General features: G+C 35.4%; 1 protein-coding gene and 1 pseudogene across 5 annotated transcripts in view; both read right to left on the reverse strand.

The window, feature by feature from the left end:
- RAVER2 (ribonucleoprotein, PTB binding 2) overlaps positions 1-26,440 on the reverse strand; it is a 101,440-nt gene that overhangs the window by 21,507 nt on the left and 53,493 nt on the right. For 3 of the 5 annotated variants that reach the window (XM_058430818.1, XM_058430816.1, XM_032137310.2), the window contains exons 5-9: positions 21,362-21,488; positions 8,421-8,506; positions 6,639-6,743; positions 6,372-6,486; positions 3,990-4,258 (exon numbers count right to left, since the gene is read on the reverse strand). In XM_058430818.1, the coding sequence (XP_058286801.1) occupies positions 3,990-4,258; positions 6,372-6,486; positions 6,639-6,743; positions 8,421-8,506; positions 21,362-21,488 (702 nt within the window). Of the gene's footprint in view, positions 1-2,786; positions 3,002-3,989; positions 4,259-6,371; positions 6,487-6,638; positions 6,744-8,420; positions 8,507-21,361; positions 21,489-26,440 lie in introns of all 5 variants that reach the window. The other 2 variants (XM_058430817.1, XM_032137312.2) reach the window with 2 other exon arrangements.
- LOC116458188 (U2 spliceosomal RNA) lies at positions 15,736-15,826 on the reverse strand (annotated as a pseudogene).

The following is a 26,440-nucleotide window of genomic DNA, read 5'->3' on the forward strand; positions in this document are numbered from 1 at the left end:
AAACCATAAGAGAAAACACATTTACAGTATTGTAGTATTTATCAATACCATAAATTACATCATTTGTTTACAATATGGATCTATCTGAAATGGTGGACAACAGCAGCTACAAACCTCAATCTTTGGTACACATCAAGCAATTCGAATTTTTCTTGCAATGTTATGACATTGCTTCTTGAGAGCACTTCAAGTATCACTAGTGGCATTTTTATGGATTGTAGGATGTTATTCAAGGTTTATGGTATTGCACTAAACATGATGAAAAATATGCAAGCATGATGAGACATCACTTTTTACTGCAATAAGCAATTTACTGGAGAGATGAATGGCTCACATGGAGATGATTAGCAACATACAGCATTTTAAGTGGATCCTCTCAACACTTGAGCTCACCGCAATAGCAACAGGAAGTAGCTACAAAATTATCACAGTAGTACAGTATATACTACAGTAAATTTTATGCAGTTATGATTTAACACTGCATCTTTATTTTGGTTTACGTTTCTTTTGACTGTGAATGCTGCCATGTACCGTCTGTAAGTATGTATGTTAGTTTTGCTAAATTTTAACTTTTTAATAATAGGTTTGTGTATATGTTATGGTAGTAAATTACAAACTAGACTAATATCTACATATATTTTATGCATTCATGACATATATAACTTTTTCTTAATTTTTTCAATATTTCTAGGCTATGGGGTTCATTTGTGAGTTTTTTCAAACTTTTTCAAACTTCCAAAAAATTTCCCACTATATTTCTTTGAAAATATCCAAGTATAAGTGGACCTGTGCAGTTAAAACCCACGTTGTTCTAGGGTCAACTGTATGTAGAAAACTCCTAAAAACTCAGCAATGACAACAAAAATGAACCTGATTTAAAATGGGCAGAAACTTTAATAGACATTTCTCCAAAGAAAATATACAGATGACCAGTAAGCACACACAAATACTCAACATCACTAATCATTAGGGAAATGCAAATCAAAACCACAATGAGATACCACTTCACACCCATTGGGATGGCTATCACTAGGAACTGAATGTTTAAGTCTCCCCATAATTCATATGTTGAAACGCTAAGCCTCAATGTGATGGTCATCTGCAAACCAGGAACAGTATCCTCATCACACACTGGATTTGCTGGCACCTTGTACCTTCTCTTAGAACTCCCAGCCTCTCAAACTGTGAGAAATAAATGTTTGTTGTTTAAACCACTCAGTCTATGGTATTTTTGTTACAGACAGCTAAAACAGAAAACAAGTGTTGGCGAGGATGTTGGAAAATTAGAATCCCTGGGCACTGATGGCAGGAATGTAAAATGGTGCAGCTGCTGTGGAAAAAAGGATGACAGTTCCAACAAAAATTAAACATGCATTATGGTATGATCCAGCAATTCCATTTCTGGGTATATACCCCAAAGAATTGAAAGCAGGGACTCAGATACCAATGTTCACAGCAGCATTATTTACAATAAACAAAAGGTAGAAACAACCCACATGTCCATACATGGCTGAATTAAAATATGGTATATACGTACAATGGAATATTATTCGGCCTTAGAAAAGAAGAAAATTTGGATACATGCTACAACATGGATGAACCTAGAAAACATTATGCTAAGTGAAATAAGCTACACACAGAAGGACAAATATTGTGTCACCTAGGTACCTAGAATAGTCAAATTCACAAAGACAAAAGTAGAAACAGTGGTTACCTGGGCTAGTGGGAGAGGAAAATGGAGAGTTATTATTTAACAGGTACAGGTTTCAGTATGAGATGATGAAAAAGTTTTGGAGATGGAGAGTAATGATGCTGCACAACAATGTGAATGTACTTAATGCCACATCACTTAAAATGGTTAAAATGGTAAATTGTATGTTATGTATATTTTACCACAATAAACAGAAACCGGTTATCATCCCTGTCTCCCTGAATAAAATTCTCAAAGGTTGGGTGTTGGAGTCCAAATCTCTTTTATTTATTATTTATTATTTTTGCACCAGAGGTGATTCTAGAAACAAAAACGTAGACTCAAGACTTACTGGCCAACACAATATTAAAGATGCAGGCCTAAACATCTAAAGCAAAGTTAAACTAATCATTTCAGCCAAGTCTAAAATCTCACAATTAGAAAACACTGAGGTTACCTGGTACAACCCCTATTGACAGAAAGAGGGATCGTTTCTATTAATACAACATCCTTTACGGATGCTTGACTGGGGTCTGCTTAATTGCTTTTAGTGATATGACATTCACATCTTTGTGAAATAAACTTTCTCTTTGCTTAAAAGCTTGAATTGTTCTTCCTTATATTAAACCTAAATCTGCTTTATTATATGTTGTACTTAATAGCCAGTTCTGCCCGCTGGAGGTACACACAATACTGTATGACTACTCTTTGAATAGGTTTAACAATGTATATGTTTGGTTGTCCCTTTCCAGGTTCCATATATCCATTTCTCCTGAATTCTTCTTCACAGGACTTATTTTCCAGAACCTGCCCCCATTTTGGCTGTCCTCTTGTAGATAGACTCATTTGCCCATTATGTGAATCACCTAAAATCCACAGTTCTTCTAAAGACTCTGAGGCTTTCAATGAATTAAAGATTGCAAGGAGATATGAAGTATTCATATACAAGTTTTATTTGTGTAATTTCCCTCAATAACTCAAGCAATGAACACTGCAGATAAATTTTTTAAAGTCATTCTATAAAGAATTGATGGCCAGATGCAGTGGCTCAAACCTGTAATACCAGCACATTGGGAGGCCGAGGCGGGAAGATCACCTGAGCTCAGGAGTTCGAGACCAGTCTGGCCAACATGGTGAAACTCGATCTCTACTAAAAATACAAAAATTGGCCAGGTATGGTGGTGCATGCATGTAATCCCAGCTACTCGGGAGGCTGAGGCAGGGGAACCGCTTGAACCCAGGAGGCAGAGGTTGCAGTGAGCCGAGGTCGTGTCGCTGCATTCCAGCCTGGGCAACAGAGCAAGACTTGGTCTCAAAAAAAAAAAAAGAATTGCATTAGCTTTCCAATATACAATTGTAGGGCATTCTAGTCATACCTCTTGCTATGGCTAGGTAACACTAAAACCTCTTACAAATTCAGTATTATTATTTTGACATTTGAATACAAGAAACTACATAGATTTCTTTTCCTTACAAACTGCTTAAGCCTAAGTTTTATACCACTTACAAACTACAGTGTATTTTAGGGTACGAATACAATAAAAATTAGATGTACTTTAGTCTACCTACTTATTACAACATTTACAAATATCAGTGGTATTTTAACCAATAAAATGATTCGGTAAAAACTTCCAGAATTAAAAGAGAGACCAGATTAGTTTGAACACACCAGAGTTTAACAGCTGGTTTTGATATTTTGCAGATAAAATTGGTTCTGCCTTTAAATATTAAAATACTTTAATTAGCTACCAAATATATATTTAAGATAGAAAAAAGTATGTTTGAAAGAACAGCATTACTATGTACTTAGAAAGCCTTACAAATAACATTACTATATAAGCGAATAAGCATTGATACTCCTAAGCTTTTCAAACTACAAAATTCTGAACTTAAACTAGTTTATATCTTATATTTAAAATAGCAAGTATTTTTGAAAACCATGTATATCACAAACTTTCTGGAAATTCCTTATTCTCTTATAAGGAATAAAGAATCCACATTTAAAGAGACATAACTCATTTTACACAAATTAAAATTACTTTACTTACAAACTGGCAAGTAATTAAGATAGTCCCAAATGCTAGCTAGCATAACTTATCAAAAAATGGATTTTTTGTTTGCTTATTTATAATAACAGATTTTTTAAAACAGTGCAATGTTTTCTTCAATTTTTAAAAGTAAATGTAAACTATGAAAAAGTCATCATTTCATTGACATGACAATTTAAGATATAATTTAAAAGGAATATATATACATATACATGTATATATACATCTGTGTGCACCCACAGTTTTCTTACCCCTGAACTTATCTCTGTGCCTTTTGGCTGGCTTTGCTGCTGCTTATGGTGTCCCACCAGCAAGCTTCCAGCAGCAAGGTTTGGAAAGCTCTGAAGATAAGGCTGCGACCCTGAGAAATTTCCTTCTGCCATTCCCACCGTGGCTGGCTGTTTCTCCTGAGTATTACTGTGCCCTGGCCCAGCCTGCCCAGCAATGTGCTGATTTGGAAAGAATGGTAACATGCTCATTCCAGCTGTTATCGTTGTTTGAGTTGGAATCAGGCTAGATGCTGTAGCAAACCATAAATGCAAAAAGCTTTTAGTTAGAAAATATTTATTCACAATAGTCCTTTTAATTTTGTTAAGTTATGAGCAAAATGCAGAGAAACCAATTTTGTACCTGTTAGATAACAGCAAAAGGTAAGGTTAGAGGTTGTTAATTAGTCGGTTCCTTTATGAAAAAAACAAAAACCTACAATAGTAATAATGCTCTTATTTTCAGCAACTTTCAGGGTAACCTCAATGATAAGAAATTTTTAAGTTTTTAAATTCGATATATAATTGTTAATTATATATTGTTAAAGTTGAGGGCAAAGTTTATGTACTTTTTGGCATTTAAGCTGTATTAGCGCTTTTTTTTTATGCCCAGTCATTGCAACTTGACTGTTTCCATAACTGAAGGAAATAATTAAGTTTTAAGTTTAAAAAGTTATCTGAAATTAAAATTTAATGAAGTTTGATTGAATCCAATAATAAATTTGGTTAGCTGGCTTCCATCAGCTCATGAGAGCTATTAATACACATCTCTTCCCAGCTATCAAGTTAAGTGTCTTCATATTGGTAACTTGAAATCAGTCACAGCTGGAGTATTCACAAACAAATGCACAAATGCTACAAATCAAGCCCTTTTTTTCAACCTAGAGAGCTGGTTATTAAACACTTACCAGCATATCACTGGTTTCTTTTTTTAAATCAGTATTTGTTAATAGATAAGCACTAAATTTAATACATGAAAGTTTTATGTTTTTATTTATAGAAAATAACAAGAAATTCTGGAAGAAATAAAAGGGCTTTTTTGTTTGTTTGTTTTTTGAGTCAGGGTCTCATTCCCATCGCCAAGGCTGGAGTGCAGTGGCACAATCATGGCTCACTGCAGCCTCGACTTCCTGGGCTTAGGTGATTCTCCCACCTCAGCCTCCTGAGTAGCTGGGACCACAGGCGTGTGCCAACATGCCTGGCTAATTTTTTGTATTTTAGTAAAGTCAGGGTTTTGTCATGTTGCCCAGGCTAGCAAATAAAAGTTATAATAGGAAAATTCTGAACCGTTCCACTTTTTAAAAAATCTATAGGTCAAAATTAAATGGAAAAAGCTAATTTTGACAACTAAGTCAGATATACCATTTTATAAATTTACTAAACAAATTTCTTCAATTATTTTTAGTAATAATCATTTAGAGATGGATACTTTGGTTCCCCTAACGTTTAGAATATAGTTATTTGGACACTGACTTTTCAGTGTTCTTAAAGCGGCATATACTAAAGCAAATAATTTATTAGTTAATCCAACACAAATAATACACATTTGCATAAGCTTTTAGACATAAAAAATTTAATTTTTTGGAAAGACAGACCCCATGATATCACAAAATTTGTTCATTGGCTTAACTTTTGTCCAGTCAATTTTAACGGTCAGAACTAAGTTATTTGATCACTGGACAAAAGGTTAAGTAAGCTACCCACATTTAATTGACTTTTTTTTTTTTAATTATTGGTGGCCCTTCTGTTTTTACTCGGCATGCTCACTTCTGAGCAAATTTCAATTAAGCTTCAAGCTGAAAATGCCCTTCAAAATCACATCAAATAAGAAGTCTTAGTATAACACCATGCTTCTGTTTTCCTGCCAAAAAAGCTATTTTGTTTGCCATGTTTTTAGAAGCACAAAGTACACACATTAGTTTTCTTTGACTACTGATATAGAGGTTAAATTTTTTTTAATAATACAAATAAATAATCAAACTTTAAATTTATAAATACTAGAATTTAAAAAATAAAAGTGAATGGTTTCTTATTTTGGCAACAATTACATGGATCCATATGTGCTGTCAGCCCAGTGGGCAGCATGTCAGTCTCAAATGGATCTGTGTCTTTACCTTGTACTGCTGTGAACCTGCATAAAATATTAAAGCATATCCAATAGAGAAAGTCTTATCTTGGCATGGAAGCAAGTCCATCAGTAACTCACCAATATCCAAAATAGAAAAGCCAAGAGGGTTCTCAAAATTTTAAATGACTAAATAAAACTCAAATTTGACCCCCCGTAAATAAAATTAGAACATAGGTAAACTATCTTTAAATCTCAAACCTGACTGTTTACTGACTTCTCAGTAAATACACATCATTTACTTTTATGTGCTTCTCCATGATGATGTCCCAACTCCTTTTTCAATGGAAGCACTGACCCTATCCCTAGTGCAGTCTGAAGTACCACAGCTGGGGGCTCTCCAAGTAAGCCGGGTTTCTACAAAAGAAGAAAAAAAGGTAAGATCCATGGCCATAAGATATGACCTAAAAAAAGCTACACATGTGAAAATTCATAAACAACCTGATCCACAGCCTGATTCTAGAAAAGAAATGAACTGATTCTAAAAGAAAAAATGATACCATACTTACATTATTAGTATGAATATTCTCAAACTTCATTAATTGTTGTTGTGCCAGTGGTATATGAGAAAGATTCTGAAGGAATAAATTAGAAGTATTACCCATAACTGAGCTCTGTGAAAATGACAAAACGTCGTTACTTTAATTTTGAAAAGCTACATGTTGTATAACCCAATTCATTTTAAAGTTCAATTCTCCAGTCGATCTGAGTAAAAGTCATTGCTTCTAAACATAATATTTCACTCTCCAACTTATCAGGCAAAGCTAATTAATTATTTTAATAATACACAAGAGGGGGCCATGTAGTCATGAAATAATTCTACATTCTTTCATCCTTCGTTCCCTCCTCTCAACCCTTTTTGGTTTCAATGACAGTAACATTCTATTCATTCATTTATTTATTCGTTTAATCATTCAACAAAGATTTATTGAGCACTTTCTATGTTCTAGGCATTGTGCTACTTAGTGAGAAGTACAATAAGATCTGCCCTCATAGATCTTACAATCCCCTAAGGAAGGGAGCCATTAATTAATAAATAAAAAAAAAAAACATGATTACACATGGTAATCATATGAAGGAAAAATACAGGGGGCTATGAGAACAAATAGTGGAGGAATGTTATTTAGCCTGAAAGATTCAAGGAAGGTTTCCTGGAGGAACTAATTCTTGTACTGCAATCTGAAGGCTGTAGTTGAAGTCTGGGAGGGAATTAGGTGATGTTGGGGTGGGAAGCATTCCAGGAAGAAGGACCAGCAGAAGAAAAGACCGAAGAAGGAGAAAACAAGGTCCTTTGAGGACCAAAACCAGGCTGTTGTAGTGGGACAGTGATGTGCAGTGAGTTGAGAGGCAGGAGGGGCCAGCTCAAATGTATGGGCCTTAAAGGTAAAGCATTTTGGTCTTTCTCTTAAAACACAGGGAATATTATCAATACTCTGAACTTCCCCTCTCATATTACTCTTCACTCCTTATTGTAATTAACTGTTTAATGTGTTTTCTCTACTGGTTGAAATTCTATAATAACATAGACTTTAAATGTTACATTCCACACAGTAGCCTCAATGATTAGCACAATGTCTAATACATATGTCAGATACTCAATAAAATACATTGAGTAAATGAATGAATAAAAACTCTGTAATGTATCACCAAGTCCTGTGTTAGATTCTAAGGATGAAAAATAAAAGCCGGATTTAGGACCAGATATTCATTCACTCAACTTATATTAAGATTCGATTATATATTGTTTGATTTGTAATTAGAATTCTATGTTCTTAAACAGTACCTGAAACTAATGAGTAATGCTTATCTCTAATATTACAGACATTTAAATCTATAAACACACATTTAAAATATTTATCTAAAAAAGGTAGGAAACATACTCTATTCCCATATACATGAGTTATTTTTATAATATTCATTCAATTTTAAGAATTAAGTTACTGTTCATTTATATTTTCTTTCTAGAAATACTTTTTTGAGTTAAGACCACATAAGAATCCCTGGTTTGAACAACTTATTTATTATCTAGAAAAAATATACCACTTTCCTTCTTAATGCCATACAAATTGGAATCAATAATATTTATCATGGTACATAACTACTGCTTTGGTTAGCTTAATTGAATCTGATGTACTCATTAAGTTATGATTTTACATATCTATACTTACTATTAAAGATTTTGTTTAAAAGCAAAATACTCATTTAATTTCTTGAGAACTTTAAGTGTTAAGAACAAACAAAATATTCACTCCAAATATTTAATGCTTCAGTACTCAATGTTATTTATGTACCTGATGTGCTTTATTCAAATGTAAAAACGCAGGAGAGATGGATGGATTCATCAGATGTGGCAAGCTGTGAGGTGTTCCAAGAACGGCTTTGAGAAAATAAAAGTAAAAACTTTAATTTATATACGGAATTAAAAATTTTTAAAAACCAAGCTTTGAAAAGGGTAAATGAATATTTCTTTTAACTATTAACAAATCCACCGAAAGTTCAATGATATAGCGACCTTGTCATTGGTCAAAAGTGATAGGTACCTTTCCCTGAGATTCAACCCTGGAATTTGTTTTAAAATTCAAAAGCCTTCTGCCATAATTGTAAAACCCCAAACCTAGGCTTAATCTTCTCTAGAATTTAGTGGAACAAAACACATCCACCTTTAATAAGCACAATATTCATTGAACCCATGTTATTTATTCAGTTTTTAGGTATTTCAGGGATTTTGGCAGAGGGTAGGAGTAGGGGACAGGATACAATCCTTGTCATTGAAAAGCTTACATAAAATCCAATTGAGAAGACAATATATGTACACAAAAATATTTACATAATAAAATCAAAAGAAACTGCAAAACTGTACACAGACATAAAAAGAATAAGTGGCAACAATACTCATAATCAAGTCTAAGAGTCTAAATACCAGAGTACATTTCAAAAGGGATGTTTTTAGAATGGAAAACTTATAAAGGGGAGCGGGTGGGGGGTGTCAGATGTTTGAACCAGAGTGCCTCATCTTGAATAGAAGTTAGGTAAAATAAGGCTGAGACCTGCTGAGCTGCATTCCCAGTAATTTAGGCATTCTAAGTCATAGGATGAGACAGGAGGTCAGCACAAGACACAGGTCATAAAGCCCTTGCTAATAAAACAAGGTGCAATAAGGAAGCCGGCTAAAACCTACCAAAACCAAGATGGTGACAAGAGTGATCTCTGGCGGTCCTCATTGCTACGCTCCCACCAGTACCATGACAGTTTACAAATGCCATGACAATGTGTGAAAGTTACCCTATACGGTCTAAAAAGGGAAGGAACCCTCAGTTCTGGGAATTGCCCACCATTTTCCTGGAAAATTCATGAATAATCCACCTCTTGTTTAGCATATCATCAAGATAATAAAGAAATAACCATAAAAATGGGCAACCAGTGGCCCATGCCACTGTTCTGCCTATGGAGCAGCCATTCTTTTTTGTTTGTTTGTTTTTGAGACAGAGTCACACTCTATTGCCCAGGCTGGAGTACAATGGCACAATCTCAGCTCACTGCAACCTCCGGCCTCCTGGGTTCAAGTGATTCTCCTGCCTCAGCCTCCCAAGTAGTTGGGATTACAGGTGCTCACCACCATGCTTGGCTAATTTTTGTATTTTAGTAGAGACGGGGTTTCACCATGTTGGCCAGGCTGGTCTTGAACTCCTGATCTTGAGATCCACCTGCCTCGGCCTCCCAAAGTGCTGGGATTACAGGCGTGAGCCACCGCACCCGGCCTGGAGCAGCCATTCTCTTTCTTAATAAACTTGCTCCGACTTTAAAAAAAAAAAAAAAAAAAAAAAGGAGGATGCTTTTAGAATAGATAATATAGAGACACAAAGAGGACCATGAGATAGAAAATATATGAAGAAATTTAATCTAATTATTGTAAAATAACTGGAATAATCATAATATACAAAATTAGGCCGGGCGCAGTGGCTCACGCCTGTAATCCCAGCACTTTGGAAGGCCAAGGTGGGCGGATTGTTTCAGGTCCAGAGTTCGAGACCAGCCTGGTCAACATGGTGAAACTGCATCTTTACCAAAAATACAAAAATTAGCCAGGCATGGTGGCACATGCCTGTAATCCCAGCTACTTGGGAGGCAGAGGCAGGAGAACTGCTTGAGGCTGGGAGGCGGAGGTTGCAGTGAGCTGAGATCACACCACTACACTCCAGCCTGGCTGACAGAGCGAGACTCCATTTCAAAATAATAATAATATACAAAATTATATATATATATATATACACACATGTAATATACAAACTTAGTGTCCAGAAAAGGTTCTGGTAACATCTTCCTGTAATATATATGTAGCAAAATAAAAAAACACTGTACTATGAAAGGTGAAATAAATAAATAAATAAATAAATGAAATAAATCCTCATTGTAACCAAATTTTTTAGTATCCATCTAAGTCTACATTGGGACCACCTGAGAAGACAAGAATGCTCCAACTTCTTGGTTTCAGGAGTAGAATGATATCAGTGAGATAATAATAGGAAACTATTTAATTAAACAGTTTTAAATATTCTCTCTAGCAAAGGAGGAAGTGCCCAGAGTACACAGGATTGGAGGGAATGTTTAATTCTAGCATAATTTTAGGAAAGTTATGATAATGTGAGGATATACAGAAGATGACTCATTTAGAATTCTATTATCTACCTCAATGAGGAAAAAGGCATTTTTGAGTGGAAAACTGGTACACGGAAAAGAACTCCTCTGCAAGTAATAGGGAATTAAGTGTAGAAAATTAGGGAAAATATTACTTGACTTAGACAAATAACTTCAGTACAGCCCCTTCAATAAGTTATGCTGGAAAAATGGAATATTCACATGCAAAAGAATGAAACTGGACCCTTATCTCTTACCATATATAAAAACCAACTCAAAATCTATTAAAAACTTAAATATAAGACTAAAAATTGCACAACTACTGGAAGAAAACATGGGGGAAACACTTGAGGACATTGATCTGGGCAAAGATGTTATGGGTCACACTTCACAAGCACAGGCAACAAAATAAAAAATAGACAAATGGGATTTTATCAAACTAAACAGCTTCTACACAATGAGGGAAACAATCAATAGGGTGAACATGTACAACTTGTAGAATGGGAGAAAATATCTGCAAATTATTCATGTGACACAGGATTAATATCTAGAATATACACAGAACTCTAGCAATTTCAACGGCAAAAAACAAAACAAACAAAAAAAAACACCCCAAATAATCCAATTTAAAAATGGGCAAAGGATCTGAACAGACATTTCTCAGAAGGCATATAAATGACCAACAAGTATATGAAAAAATATTCAACATCAGTAATCATCAAGGGAATGTAAGTCAAAACCACAATAAGATACCATCTCACCCCAATTAGAACAGCTAATTCTAATTATCAAAAAGACAAACAAATAATAAATGCTGGTGAGGATGCAGAAAAAAGGGAACTCTCTTACACTGCTGGAGGAAATGCAAATTAGTACAGCCATTATGGAAAACAGTATGATGGTTTCTCAAAAAAACAAATATAGAACTACCATATGGATCCAGCAATCCACTAATGAATATTTATCCAAAGAAAAGGAAATCACGGCCAGGTGCAGTGGCTCACACCTATAATCCCAGCACTTTGGGAGGCTGAGGTTAGTTGATCACTGGAGGTCAGGAGCTAGAGACCAGCCTGGCCAACATGGCGAAACCGTCTCTACTAAAAAATACAAAAATAGCAGGGTGTAGTGGTGCATGCCAGTAATCCTAGCTACTCGGGAGGCTGAGGCACGAGAATCGCTTGAACCCAGGAGGCAGAGGTTGCAGTGAGCTGAGATCATGCCACTGCGTTCCAGCCTGAGCAACAGGGTGGGACTAGCTCAAAAAAAAAAAAAACAACAACAAAAATAACAACAAACCAAAGAAAAGGAAATCCATATCTTGAAGAGATATCTGCATCCTGATGTTTATTGCAATACTATTCACAGTAGCCAAGATATGGACTAAGTGTCCATCAACAGATAAATGGATAAAGAAAATGTGGTACACATACACAATGGAATACTATTCAGCCGTAAGAAAAAAGGAAAGCTGGTCATTTGCAGCAACCTGGAGGACATTATATTGAGTGAAACAAGTCAGGCACATAAAGATAAATACTGCATGTTCTCCCTCATACACAGGAGCTAAAAAAGTTAAGCTCATAGAAGTTGAAGGTACAATCATGGTTATTAGAGTCTGGGAAGAGAAGTGAGAAGGGGATGATAGGGAGAGGTTAGTTAATGGATACAAAATTACAGCTAGATAGGGCAATTAAGTTTTCATGTTCTATAGTACTGTAGGGTGACTAAGTTAACAAACATTTATTGTATATTTTCAAATAGCTAGAAGAGAGGACTTTAAATGCTCCCAACACAATGATATGATGAATGTTTGAGGTGGTTAATATGCTAATTACCTTCATTTGATTATTACAGATTATATACATGTATTGGACCATCAATCTGTACCCTATAAATATGTATAATTATTACATGTCAATTAAAAATTTTCTTAATGAAAAAAACTTGAGTGGAGGAGTTAATTTTTTTCAAATTCTGTAGTTGAAGTACAAAAAATAGAGTTTTTAAGACACATCCCTTCTTGTTAAATTAATGACCACCTGGGGCAATACATCTAAATTACGAAGCCCTAGATGTATTAGCTATGAAAGATTAATAGAAGTCTCTTCCCTCAAAAAAACTATTATGGAAACCACAAATAACAGATATCAAAACACTTTTAAAACTACATTACTTTAAAGTCACACATTATTGATGGAGTAGCCAGTAGTAATACTGCAAATATCAGAAAAGGATTTTCCAAGATAATAGAAAATACAAACCCACTTGGCAACTTAAAATATATTTTATTAAACATATAAACATATAGATATAGATAGATATGGTAATATTAATTTTTAAAAGCTGGTGGCTACTTTAATATCAAAAAATCCAGATCAAAGGATATTACCAGGGATAAAGATCACCATTTTATAATGATAAATGGGCCAATTAATCAAGAGGATGCAACAATCTTAAATGCTTTTGCACCAAATAACAAAGCTTCAAAATATATGAAGCAAAATTCACAGAACCGAAAGGAAAAATAGACAAACCCAAAATTATGATTAAAAATTTCAATAACTCTTCTTCTCTTTTTCATATCATCACTGTATTTTATTATAAAAAACTGAAACAATTTTTCTTCACAGCTTTTACTGAACACAGTATCTTCCAGTTTATAACAACAACAGAAACAACAATCAGAATAAAAACAGTCTGAAAATGTCCATGGCATCATGCCTACCTGCTCTTACCCTTAGCTATGGCTAGGACTCCCACTATGCCCCATCCGCCTCCTCAGTATAACTGATAGAATAAGTTGACGAAAAATCAGTAAGGATATAGGAGACATGAACACTATCAACCATGTTGATCTAACTGACGTGTATAGAACACTCCACATCCAGTAAGAGCAGAATATATATTCTTCTCAAGTGTCCATGGAATATTTGCCAATATAGCCTGTATTCTGAACCATGAAACAAATCTAAATTCTAATTTATAAACTTAAATTGTACAAAGTATCATCTCTGACTGCAAGTGAATTAAATTAGGTATCAATAACCAAAAAAATCTAGAAAAATCTCCAAATTTTGGAACTTAAGTGACACAAATAACCAATTGACCAAATAAATCAAAATGGAAACCAAAAAGTATTTTGAAATAAATGAAAATAATATAACATATCAAAATTTGTGAGACACAGTGCTTAGAAGGAAATTTGTAATACTAAACACATTAAAAGAAGAAAGGTCTCAAGTGAATAATCTAGTTTTACTTTAAAAAACCAGAAAAGGAAGAACAAAATATGCTCAAAGTAAGCAGAAAGACATCATTAAAGTGTAAATTAATGAAATAAAAAACAGACAACAACCAGAAAAGTCAATGAAAACAAAGGCTAGCTTTTTGGAAAAATCAGTAATACTGATAAACCTTTTGCCAGACTTATCAGGAAAAAAGAGAGAAGACAAAAATATCAGGAATGTGAAAGAAGCCATCACTATAGATCCTGCAGAGATTAAAGAATAATAAGGGAATACTATGAACAATGTTATGCCAATAAATTTGATAACTTACACAAAAGACAATTTCCTTGAAAGATACAAACTAGCAAAGCTCACTTAAGAAGAACAAGATCCTGAAATAGCTCTTATATATTAAAGAAATTAAATGTGTAGCTAGAAATCTTCCTTAAAAAATTCAACACAGCTGATTTCACTAGCAAATTCTATCAAACATATGAAGAAGAAATAATAGCACTGAACATAAACTCTCCTGATGACTGAAGAGAGGGAATATTTTCCAAATCATTCCATGAGGGCAGCATAACAAAACCAGAAAACAAATTACAAGGGAAGAAAACTACAGACCAATATACCTCATAAACATAGATGCAAAAATTTCAAACTAACTTTTATTAAATCAAATTCAACAATATATAAAAAAGATTATAATATACCATGACTAAGTGAGGTTTACCCTAAGAATAAAAGGTTGGTATAACACTCAAAAATCATCAATGTAATGTATCATGTTAACAGATAGGAAAAATATATGATCATCTCAATAGATGGAGAAAAGCATTCAACAAGTTCCAGCAATCATCATGCTAAAATTCGGCAATTAGAAATAGATGGTAAATTCCCCAGCTTAATAAAAGAAATCTGTGAAAAAAACTCTAGCTAAGATAATACTTAATAATCAAAGAATGAATGCTTTCTCCATGAGATCAGAAATGAGGCAAGCATGTCTGCTCTCACCAGTTCTATGCACAATTACATTGGAATTTCTATCTAATGCAAAAAAGCAAGGAAAAAAATAGAAGCCATACATGTTGGAAAGGAAGAAGTAAAATTGTGTTTATTTGTAGATAACACAATCATCTACATAGAAAATCCCAACAAAAACCTACTAGAAATAATAAGTGAGTTTAGCAAGACTGTAGGATATAAGATAAATATGTATTTAATCAGTTATACTTCTATATGCTAACAAGCACCAGGACATTGAAATTAAGACAGCAGTACCATCTAAAATAACTTCAAAAAATACGAAATACTGTGAATAAATCTGACCAAAGATGTATAAGATTGGTATTCTGAAAAAATAAAACACTGCTGGGAGAAATTGAATATGACCTCAAAATAATTGAAAAGATATACCATACTTATGAACCAGAAGCCTCAGAATTGTTGTGAATTCTGCCTAAATGAGCATACAAATCAACACAATCTCAATCAAAATCCCAGCCGACATTTTCCATAGAAATTGGCACTCTGATTCTAAAATTTATAAGCCAATGCAAAGAACCTGGAATAGCCAAAACAACTTTGAAAAAGAAGAATAAAGTTGAAGCACTTACACTAACTGATTTCAGGATTTATAACACATATATTTTGGTATAGAGACAGTATTGATATAAAGACAGTACTGGTAAAAGACAGACATTTAGATCAATGAACAGAGTTTAGTTATAGGCTCATGTATATATGGTGAACTGATTTTTGGCAAATGTCAAAATATTCAATGAAATATAATCTTTCTACACTTGATCTTAGCCAAAAGGCCGAGAAGCGATGAAATATAATCTTTCTAAACAAATGATGCTGGAATAATTGTATAACTTATGTAAAAAAAACATCTGGACTCTTACCTCATACTATAAACTAAAATTAACTCAAAATAGATCATAGACCTAAGTATAGGGATAAAATTATAAAACTTTCTCCAAGAAAGCATACAAGAAATCTTAGAAAACCTGAATTTGGCAAAGATTTCTCAAATATGACACAGTACGTACAAATTATAAAAGAAAAAATAATAAATTGGATTTTGGCAAAATAAAAAATTTTGCTCCTCAAAAGACACTGTTAAAAGGATATTTGCAAACCATATATCCAACAGAGTACTTGTATGTAAAACAAAAAAGCACTCTCACAACTTGATAAGAAGACAAACAACTCAGTTTTTAACACGTGCAAAATATTTGAAAAGTCATATCACCAAAGAAGATATAAAGATGACAAATAAGCACAATCAAAGAAGCTCAAAATCATTAGTCAAAAGAAATATTCAAATTAAAACCACAGTTAAGAGAGCACTATACATCCAATAGAAAGGCTAAAATTAAAAAGACCAACAGATCAAGTACTGGCGGGGATACTAAGCAAACTGGAGCCCTAGAAACTGATGGTGAGTATGTCAAATGGCTCAACCACACTGGAAGACAGTTGGGCAGTTTCTTACCACTTCAGCATATATCTACCATATGACTCAGCCATTCCACAGATAGTTATTTATCAAAGAGAATAAAAGCATAAGAAATAAAAGCATAAAGACTAGTACACAAATGTCCATAGAGATTTTATTTGTAATGGCCTCCAACTGGAAATAATCCAGATGTCCATCAACAAATCAATGAATAAGCAAATTATAGAATGAAATATTACTCAGTAATAAAAAGAAAAAAATACTACTAATCCATGTAACAACATAAATGAATCTCAAAACAGTAAGCTAAGTAAATGAAGCCAAACAGTACAGACTGTGTGATTCGTCTTATACCAATTTCTAGAAAATACAAACTGTAGTGACAGAAAGCAGATCAGTGGTTTCCTGGGGACAGGGTAGGGGATGATTTACAAATCGACAAAAAGAAGCTCTAAGGGGTAATTTATATGTCTATTATTTGATTGTGGTAATGATTTCATGAGTATATAAATAACATCAAAACATATCAATTCGTACACTTCAAATACCTACAGTTTAATATACATAAACTATTCCTCAATAAAGCTGTTTAAAAATAGTGTATCCTAAAAAAATACAGTTTATACTATCAAGTGATTACACATTAGTTAAATTAGGAACACCACACACATAAAGAGAGAAGTCTAGAATAATTATATTTATTGTATTTTTGAAGGTAGTTAAAAGGTCTAGATTGAAGAGAAAAGATCAGCTTGGTCAGAGTAACATAATCAAAATTGGACCTGGGAGGGAAATTAATCAAATAGCAGTTGGAGCTTCCATTTTAGTGGTAGAAACAGACAATAAACAAGTACCTGTATAATATATGTCAGTTGTTTTTAAAATTATACAATGATAAAGAAGCAGGGCAAGGGTATAACAATTACAATTCTTTTTTTTTTTTTTTCTTTTTTTGAGCTAGAGTCTCGCCTGTTGCCCAGGCCGGAATGCAGTGGTGCAATCTTGGCTCACTGCAACCTCCGCCTCCAGGGTTCAAGTCATTCTCCTGCCTCAGGCTCCCGAGTAGCTGGGACTACAAGTGCATGCCACCATGCCCAGCTAATTTTTGTACTTTTAGTAGAGGTGGGGTTTCACCATGTTGGCCAGGCTGGTCTTGAACTCCTGACCTCAGGTGATCTGCCCACCTCAGTGACCCAAAGTGCTGGGATTACAGGCGTGAACTACAGCGCCCAGCCAAGAATTACAATTCTTTATCATTAATTTAGTTGGCTCAGAGAAGGCCTCTGTGAGGAGTTCAGGATATAGCAAGGCTATAGTTAAGATATAGTAAAGGACATAGTAAAAGAAAAATAAATGGAATTTATTGATTAACAAGACACTGTCTTTTTTTCTCAACATCAAGAAACTTTCCACACATTTTCCAGCTATGTATGTGCTCAAGTGAGGGAGTGATTTAATCCTCTTCCCTTTCTACCCCACACAAGAAAAAGCTATGCTTATGAAATAACTTCTGCATCAGTGTAATATTCAAACATCTTACTTAAAGTTGAGAAAGCGTTAAGCATAAAGAAGTCTACTGCCATATGGCCATACATTAATCTGAGTAGAACAGCAGAGTGGAGAATATTTAGTCTCAGATGAAAAGAAGAGACAAAAATAATACTTGAGAGGAATTAGTAAAGATAGCCCAGAGTCCAAAGAGGCAGATGATACTTTCTTTTTTTTTTTTTTTTTTTTTTTTGAGACAGTCTCGCTCTGTCGCCCAGGCTGGAGTGCAGTGGGGCAATCTCGGCTCACTGCAAGCTCCGCCTCCCGGGTTCATGCCATTCTCCTGCCTCAGCCTCTCCGAGTAGCTGGGACTACAGGCGCCCGCCACCACGCCCGGCTAATTTTTTGTATTTTTAGTAGAGACGGGGTTTCACCGTGGTCTCGATCTCCTGACCTCGTGATCCACCCGCCTCGGCCTCCCAAAGTGCTGGGATTACTTTCTAAAAGACCTAAGAATGTGGTATACTTCTTTAGACACTAATACATAATCTTGGACTGCACTAAGAGAAATATAATGATAATAGGAAGGAAATCCCACTGCATTCTGTGTTAATCAAAACCAATCTACAGAATATGTTTGTGTCTGTGCAGATCATATTCTGGGACAAACCAGAAGACCTAGACTATATCCACAAGAGAACAACTTGTGGGGGATTTAAAGCACATGTCCTGTGACACGTTATGGGAAGTCAAATATAGAACTGTAATCTGCAAAGAGATACAAGATGTATAAAAAGAGAGTTGCAAAAAAAACCCATCTCTATTTATGTTTACTTGCATCTTAAAAAAGGAAAATATTAGGTTTGATCATTTCTAAATATATGGATTGACAATGGTCCATCTGTTTAATTGACATCTTTTACATATATGGTATATATTGGGGTGCTGCTCAAAATTTATTTTACTGATAAAGTTGCATTGTGTAAAAAAGAACTGGCCTGGAGAAAAGAAGACAGAGAAAATAAAAAAATGACTGAGGTTTCATGGTAGTTGTCTTCAAATATTAGGAGGCTTTTATTATGCAAGAAGGAATATATTTATCCTGTATTTCTTCAGAGGTGGAACCAGAATAAGTGGCTAAAAATTACTTATATTAGTAATATAAAAACTTTCCAGTAACTGAAACTGTCAAACCAGGGAATAGGCTGCCTTGGGAAGTAATGAGCTTCTAATCCTTCATGTTGTCAAGACAAAAAAGAGTATCTCTATATTATTAAAATTGTAAAAGAGGTATCTAATTGCATAATAGCCTGAGCCAGAAAACTACCAAAGCTGCTTCTTACACACAAATAATTATATGAAGTACTGAATATGAATATTGTTGTATAATAAAGAATTTGACTGGCCTTTGTCCCTGGTTCCTGAGAGGGAGACTCTTAAATCCTTGGATTTTCCTGAGTTACAGGAGTGTCTTTGATATGCTACTGAGGTAACTCATTATGGACCCATAGACAGCTTCAGGATGAGGGCTGGCTGTGCAGAAAGACCAACTCTATAAGGTGAGGTGGAGCTTTGTACCATGTGATATCAGCCTGACCTTCTAACTTCTAGGGAATGGAAGCAAACTAGAGACTGAGTTCAATCATGGGGCCCATCAATCACACCAACATAGTGAAACTCCAATAAAAACTCTGGACATCGAAGTTCAGTAGAGATCCCCAGTTGGAAAACATATTGATGTGCTGGGAGGGTGACGTGGCCTGATTTGATGGGTAGAGGACACAGAAGCTGTGCATTCAAGACCCTCCAAGACTTTTCCCTAAGTGCATCTTCCCTTGCCTGTGTCCTTTATAATAAAACTGTACTCATAAGCATAGTGCTTTCCTAAGTTCTTTGAGTCATTCTATTGAACTATTGAACCGGAGGGCATTGTGGGAACTCTCAAATTTGTAGTTAGTTGGTCAGAAGTGCACATGGCCTGGAGAATCCCCTGAACTTGTGTCTAGGTCTAAAGTGGGGGCAGCCATATGGAAGATTGAGCTCTTAACTTGAGGGGTCCGTGCTAACTCCGGGTAGTTAGTGCTAGAATTGAATTGCAGTAGGTGAGCTGGTGTTAGACCAGTTGGGACTGAAACATAATAAATGTATTTAATATATTTGCTCTACACATATTTGCTCTAAACTTAAATGTTGAATACATCAGTTCCCCCTTATCTGCGAGTGATATGTTCCAAGACCCCCAGTGGATGCCTGAAACCATAAATAGTACCAAAACTTATATATGCTATGTTCAAACTTCATTTTCCTTCTTCATAATTTCATGGATAGAAAATACATTCTTACTGTAGATCTTAGCAATTTCAGCACACTGTTTTTCCCTATTAAGTTGGAAATGTTTTAACCTTTTCACTGAAAGGATGCACTTTACAGCTTCTCTTTGGCATATCCAAACTGCCAGCATCACTACTCTTGTGCTTTGGGGCCATTATTAAGGAAAATAAGGGTTACTTGAACATAAGCACTACGATATCATGACAGGTGATGTGATAACCAAGAAGGCTACTAAGTGATTAATGGGTGGGTAACGTATACAGAGTAGGTACACTGGACAGAGGGATAATTCATAGCCAAGGCAGGAGAAGCAGAATGGCAAAACATTTCATCACACTACTCAGGATAGCATGCAATTTAAAACTTATAAGTAGTTTATTTTTGGAATTTTCCACTTAATATTTTCAGACTGCAGGTAACTAAACTGTGGAACACAAGAACATACATAAGGGGAGACCACTGTATAGGCATTCATTTCCTCATAATGCTAAAACAGACATTTTTGTACATAAAAAGTTGTACATTTCAGAATGCACAGAAGGTAAGCTCTTACTAGAGAAAGAATACTAAATAGGTAGATATTTAATGTATACTGATATTATAAAGATTTGCATAATACTTAGAAAATAATGTTTTCATCATTTGCTACAAAGTAAAAGAATTTTACAACAAAAAGGGGAAGAACAAAGAGGAAACAAACATTTGGCACTTTTCAACAAAATAATTCTGCTAAAATATTACATAGAAGAGTATTAATTCTTTGTTGATATAGGTTATAACAATGTAGTGTGTTAACCTTTACCTTGGTCTATAAATTCATGTCAACTAAGAGCTAAACAGAAGGTTTGATATTTAGCATTTATTAATAGTAAAACGAATACCACATAAGCAGGTTGTATATATCAAAAATAGTCAAAATATATCACCTCAGATTCTTGTTAAAATTCATTAACAGGTCCTATAAAATATTTTATACTAATTTAAATACATTTTTCACAAATCAATGTATTTTTTCATATTTCACATGTGAAAAAATTAACTTCATGCTAGCATTCTTTAATCAGTATACATACATGGTCCATACCTGGTTTAACAGCTCGTCCACATAACTGGGGCTGTAGAAGAACTTGCAACATGGCAGGGTTGTTTAAACTTTTCATAATTTGTACTGGATTTGGCTCTGGAAGTAAGCCCTTTTGATTACTGTGCATCTGCAATGAATATAGAAATAAGAAACATTAGAATAAGCATAAGTACAAAGACATAATTTCAAAGGCTTTCTTCTAGAAATCCTCATTCATCTGACAAGATCTATTTTATGATAAACATAATTTGATTTATATTATATATCTATTTTATACTCTCTACCGCAGTTCTCAATTATACATACAGCAAAAAATCCTCATAGAACGTCTCAGGTAAATACCAACTGGCTTTAAGAGGACTGACAATTTAGTACAATGAGTCTCATCATATCATACAAATAGAAGGATGACAAGGGAATCTGAAGTTATTAATAACTTGTTGACACAATATGGATACTTTGATACTACAGAAGAGCCTTCTTATAATGTTGATTTAAAGTTTAATTGGCCAGGCAAAGTGGCTCACACCTGTAATTGTGGCACTTTGGGAGGCTGAGGCAGGAGGATTACTTGAGCCCAGGAGGTCAAGATCAGCCTGGGTGACATATTGAAACCCTGTTTCTGTATTTTTACAAATAAAAACAAAATGAAGCTTAACAATGTGGGTTGCCTTACAATTCAAAATCTTTTTTTTTTTTTTTTTTTTTTTTGAGACAGAGTCTTGCTCTGTCACCCAGGCTGGAGTGCAGTGGCGTGATCTCGACTCACTGCAAGCTCTGCCTCCCGGGTTCACCCATTCTTTTGCCTCACCCTCCCGAGCAGCTGGGACTATAGGCGCCTGCTACCTCGCCCGGTTACTTTTTTGTATTTTTAGTGGAGACAGGGTTTCACCATGTTAGCCAGGACGGTCTCGATCTCCTGACCCTGTGATCCACCGCCTCAGCCTCCCAAACTGCTGGGATTACAGGTGTGAGCCACCGTGCCCAGCTCAAAATCTTCTTTATTATTGTTTTTTATTTTTATTTTTTGAGATGGAGTCTCACTCTGTTGCCCAGGCTGGAGTGCAGTGGCACGATCTCGGCTCACTGCAAGCTTTGCCTCCTGGGTTCACGCCATTTTCCTGCCTCAGCCTCCCAAGTAGCTGGGACTACAGGCGCCCGCCACCATGCCTGGCTAATTTTTTGTATTTTTAGTAGAGACAGGGTTTCACCATGTTAGCCAGGATGGTCTTGATCTCCTGACCTCGTGATCCACCCACCTCGGCCTCCCAAAGTACTGGGATTACAGGCATAAGCCACTGCGCCCAGCCCAAAATCTTCTTTTTTATAAAGGTCTTTACTTGATTAACTTAATAAGAGATTAAAATCAGCTGGTCTTACATACATGCACTTGAGTAGCTTCCTAAAAATATGAAATAATTTTCAGTTTTAAAAACCAGCTTGATGGATGAGGATATTAATATATATAATTACATAAAAGATAAATTAAAAACTTTTAGCTATGAGAAAATGGAGAGCTGACAAGGACAACTGGAACCTTCTCCCAACCCAGATACCGCGAAATTGAGAGGGAGAAGGTATGCCTCCAAGAAACTGACATAAAGCCTGTGAGAAACCCCTGGGGAGATAGAAGATGTGAAGGTAAACATCAGCAGAGAGCATGAGAGTGCATGGGTCCACACACAGGATAATTCAGGGAAGGACTTTTGAGTTGTGTAACTACTTTGCCTTCAGAGAGCATGGCTTTCTTGGCCAGGACAGCAAGGTAGGAAAACAGCAGCATCACCCCAGTGACAGCCATAGGACCAACGAACAGCAGGATGGCACGCAAGTGCAGAGACAATGGGGACAAGATAACACTAGGCGGGCAAACCAGCTGGTCACTGAAAACCTTCCCACCTCACCGACCTTTTCAGGTCCTCCCACACCCACTCTGCAGGATAGAAGAGTTACAGCGGAGGAAGGCAGAACTTGGAAAAGAGCAGGGGTGGAAATGAAGAGAGGCTCTCTAAGGTGCAGGACTGCCTGGCTGAGGTGGGAAAAGGGCTGGGCTCAAGCCTAGATGGTGAAGGCAGAACTTCTCTGCCCTGAGGTCCTTGCCTGCCTTCCCTTAACCCTAGCTAAGACAAGGCTTTAGCTTCCCTCTGTCCATCCCCTTCCCCACAACCTCTAAACAGTGACATACAGAAAGGTGATAGCCCCCACAGGAAATGTATACATATATTCAAAACAAAAATAGCTAGACATTTGGAGAATGCAGTCACTAAAAAATAAAAGCAACAAACTGAACCACGTATAAGAGAGAAAGCAGAATTATGAATAGAAAATAATAAGAATGTCAAATAAATGTAATAGACATTACAAAAATAAAATGGATTTTTACTCAAAACATGAAGGAAGGACAAGCAGTTTTTAAAGAATAACCAATGAGAAATGCTAGATTATGAAAAACATAAGTATTGAGAAAAAATAATAGCAGCCCTCACTTACTGTAGACTTGGCATTGTTTTAAACACTTTACATGAATTAGATCATTTAATCCTCAAAAAACCAATTCTATAAGGTTAGTATTATCTCCATTCCATAGATAAAGAAACTGAAGGAATTCATGAAGCATTATTATTAACATTTACCCTGTGCTTTAACAGATAGGTTAAATAGTAGAATACATGTGACTAAAAAACAAAATAGTAATTTTTTTTTTTTCTGGAGACAGTCTCGCTGTGTTACCCAGGCTGGAGTGCAATGGTGTGATCTCGGCTCACTGCAACCTCTGCTTCCCGGGTTCAAGCAATTCTCCTGTCTCAGCCTCCCAAGTAGTTGGGATTACAGATGCTTGCCACCACGCCTGGCTAATTTTTTTGTATTTTTAGTAGAGACTGGGTTTCGTCATGTTGGCCAGGCTGGTCTCAAACTCCTGACCTCAGGTGATCCACCTGCCTTGGCCACCCAAAGTGCTGGGATTACAGGCGAGAGCCACCGCACCTGGCCCAAAATAGTGATCTTAAAGATCCAGTTAAAGAAACTGAATCTTTCAACACACAAGAAAAAGCAGGGTGACAAAGAAAACGGAGGTAGAAGCATCAACACTTGTAATATTAGAAGTCTCTGAAGGAGAAGAAAACAAGATCTTTGAAGAAATAATGGCTGAGAAATTTCCCATTACTAAAGAACAATTGAAGAGCATAGAATGAAAGGGTTCACAGTCTCCCAAATATGATTTCTAAAGAAAAAACACACCTAGTCACATTTGTGTGACATTTAAGAACATCAAAGCCAATAAGAACAACAAAAAACCTTCTAAAAACTTCCATTTAAAAAGAACGTATCTCTAAAGGAACAAGAAATAAATTAATATAATCTTCTTTCTCAAAGCATCAACATTAGATTCAAGAAGACAATGAATTAATATTTTCAAAGTATTGTAAGAAAAGAACTCTGAGCCTAGATTTTTAGATTCATCTAAGTTATTTAATATCACAAAGAAATAAAAATATTCTCAACTATACAAGTTCTCAAAAGTTTTTACCACAAGAATACTATCTTTCAAAATGCCCTAGGAGGAAGTAATCCAGCGAGAAAAGAAATAAATGCAAGATGTTATTATATAATATGTCGAAATTGAGGTATGCAATATTGTAATTTTAATCTTGTATACAAAGCCACAACCATAAAAACACCCCAAAAACATTTAAGACTATCCTAATGTAAAAATGTAGACACCAATATGATGATAGGTATGGTAGGAAGGAGGAAGCAGATGGAGGTGAGAATTTAAGCGAGTAGACAGAAGTTCTGATAAACCTATGCATGTTAAAAAGTTAGGGACAATTGGCCGGGCATGGTGGCTCAGCCCTGTAATCCCAGCACTTTGGGAGGCTGAAGCAGGCAGATCACTTGAGGTCAGGAGTTCAAGACCAGTCTGGCCAACATGGTGAAACCCTGTCTCTACTAAAAATAGAAAAACTAGCTGGACGTGGTGGTGCACGCCTGTAATTCTGCTACTCAGGAGGCTGAGGCATGAGAATTGCTTGAACCCAGTAGGCGGAGGTTGCAGTGAGCCAAGATTGTGCCACTGCACTCCAGCCTGAACGACAGAGCAAGATTCTATTTCAAAAATAAAAATAAAAAAGTTAGGGACAGGGACAACTACCAGCAGGATAAAGACAGAATGTGTAACTCTCAAACATCACTAAAGAACTTAAGGAGAAATCATGATTATTTCAATAGTTGTAGAAATATTCTGATAAAGTTCAGTACCTATTTATGATATTAAAAAAACTCAGAAAACTTGATATTACCAAAGCATATGTACCAAAAACCTATAGAAAACATTATCTAGAACATCTTATTTTTAAGACTGAGATTTCTCACTGTCACTACTATCTGACTGTAAAGGGCCTGCATGCCATGCTAAGGAAGGTGAACTTATGCAGGCATTAAAGAATATTAAGCAAGAGAATGACATAAGCTGATCTGAGGATGAGAAAGATCTCTCCTGTGCACTGTGCAAGATGGATTAGAAGGGGAAAGACTAATGACATGGGACCACGCAGGGAATTATTCTAATCAGAGAGATGAGAAAAGATAAGACCCTGAGTGAAGTAATCAAGATGCTGACAAGGTCCCAAGGATTTGAGAGATCTTAGGAGGTGAAATTGAAAGGATGTGATAGTATTTCTGAAATTTACATTAGAAAGTGGGTGAGGGAGACCAATCACGATTAACTGAGTTTTTGATTCACATAGTTTTAGTTTGGATGAACTGATGCCATATATAGATATTATAGAACATAGAAAAGCAGTCCCAGAAAAGAAGTCTTCTTTGAAATGCTGAAATTGAACTATTTATATAGCATGAAGTGGGAATGTCTAAGAATCCCTTGGAAACATAATTTAGTACTGAGAGCAGTTTGGTCTGAAATTATATGCTTGGAAGTAATCACTAATAGGCATATATAACAGGAAGAAAATGAGAAGGCAAAATATGGAAATCTACTGGTATCAGCTCTTAGGGGGAAAAAATAAGTTACGGAAAGAACACACAGGCAGATAGGAAAATGAATGGTGTGGCAGAATT

This window comes from Hylobates moloch, unplaced genomic scaffold (genome assembly GCF_009828535.3).
Source record: "Hylobates moloch isolate HMO894 unplaced genomic scaffold, HMol_V3 SCAFFOLD_18, whole genome shotgun sequence".
Taxonomy (NCBI): domain Eukaryota; kingdom Metazoa; phylum Chordata; class Mammalia; order Primates; family Hylobatidae; genus Hylobates; species Hylobates moloch.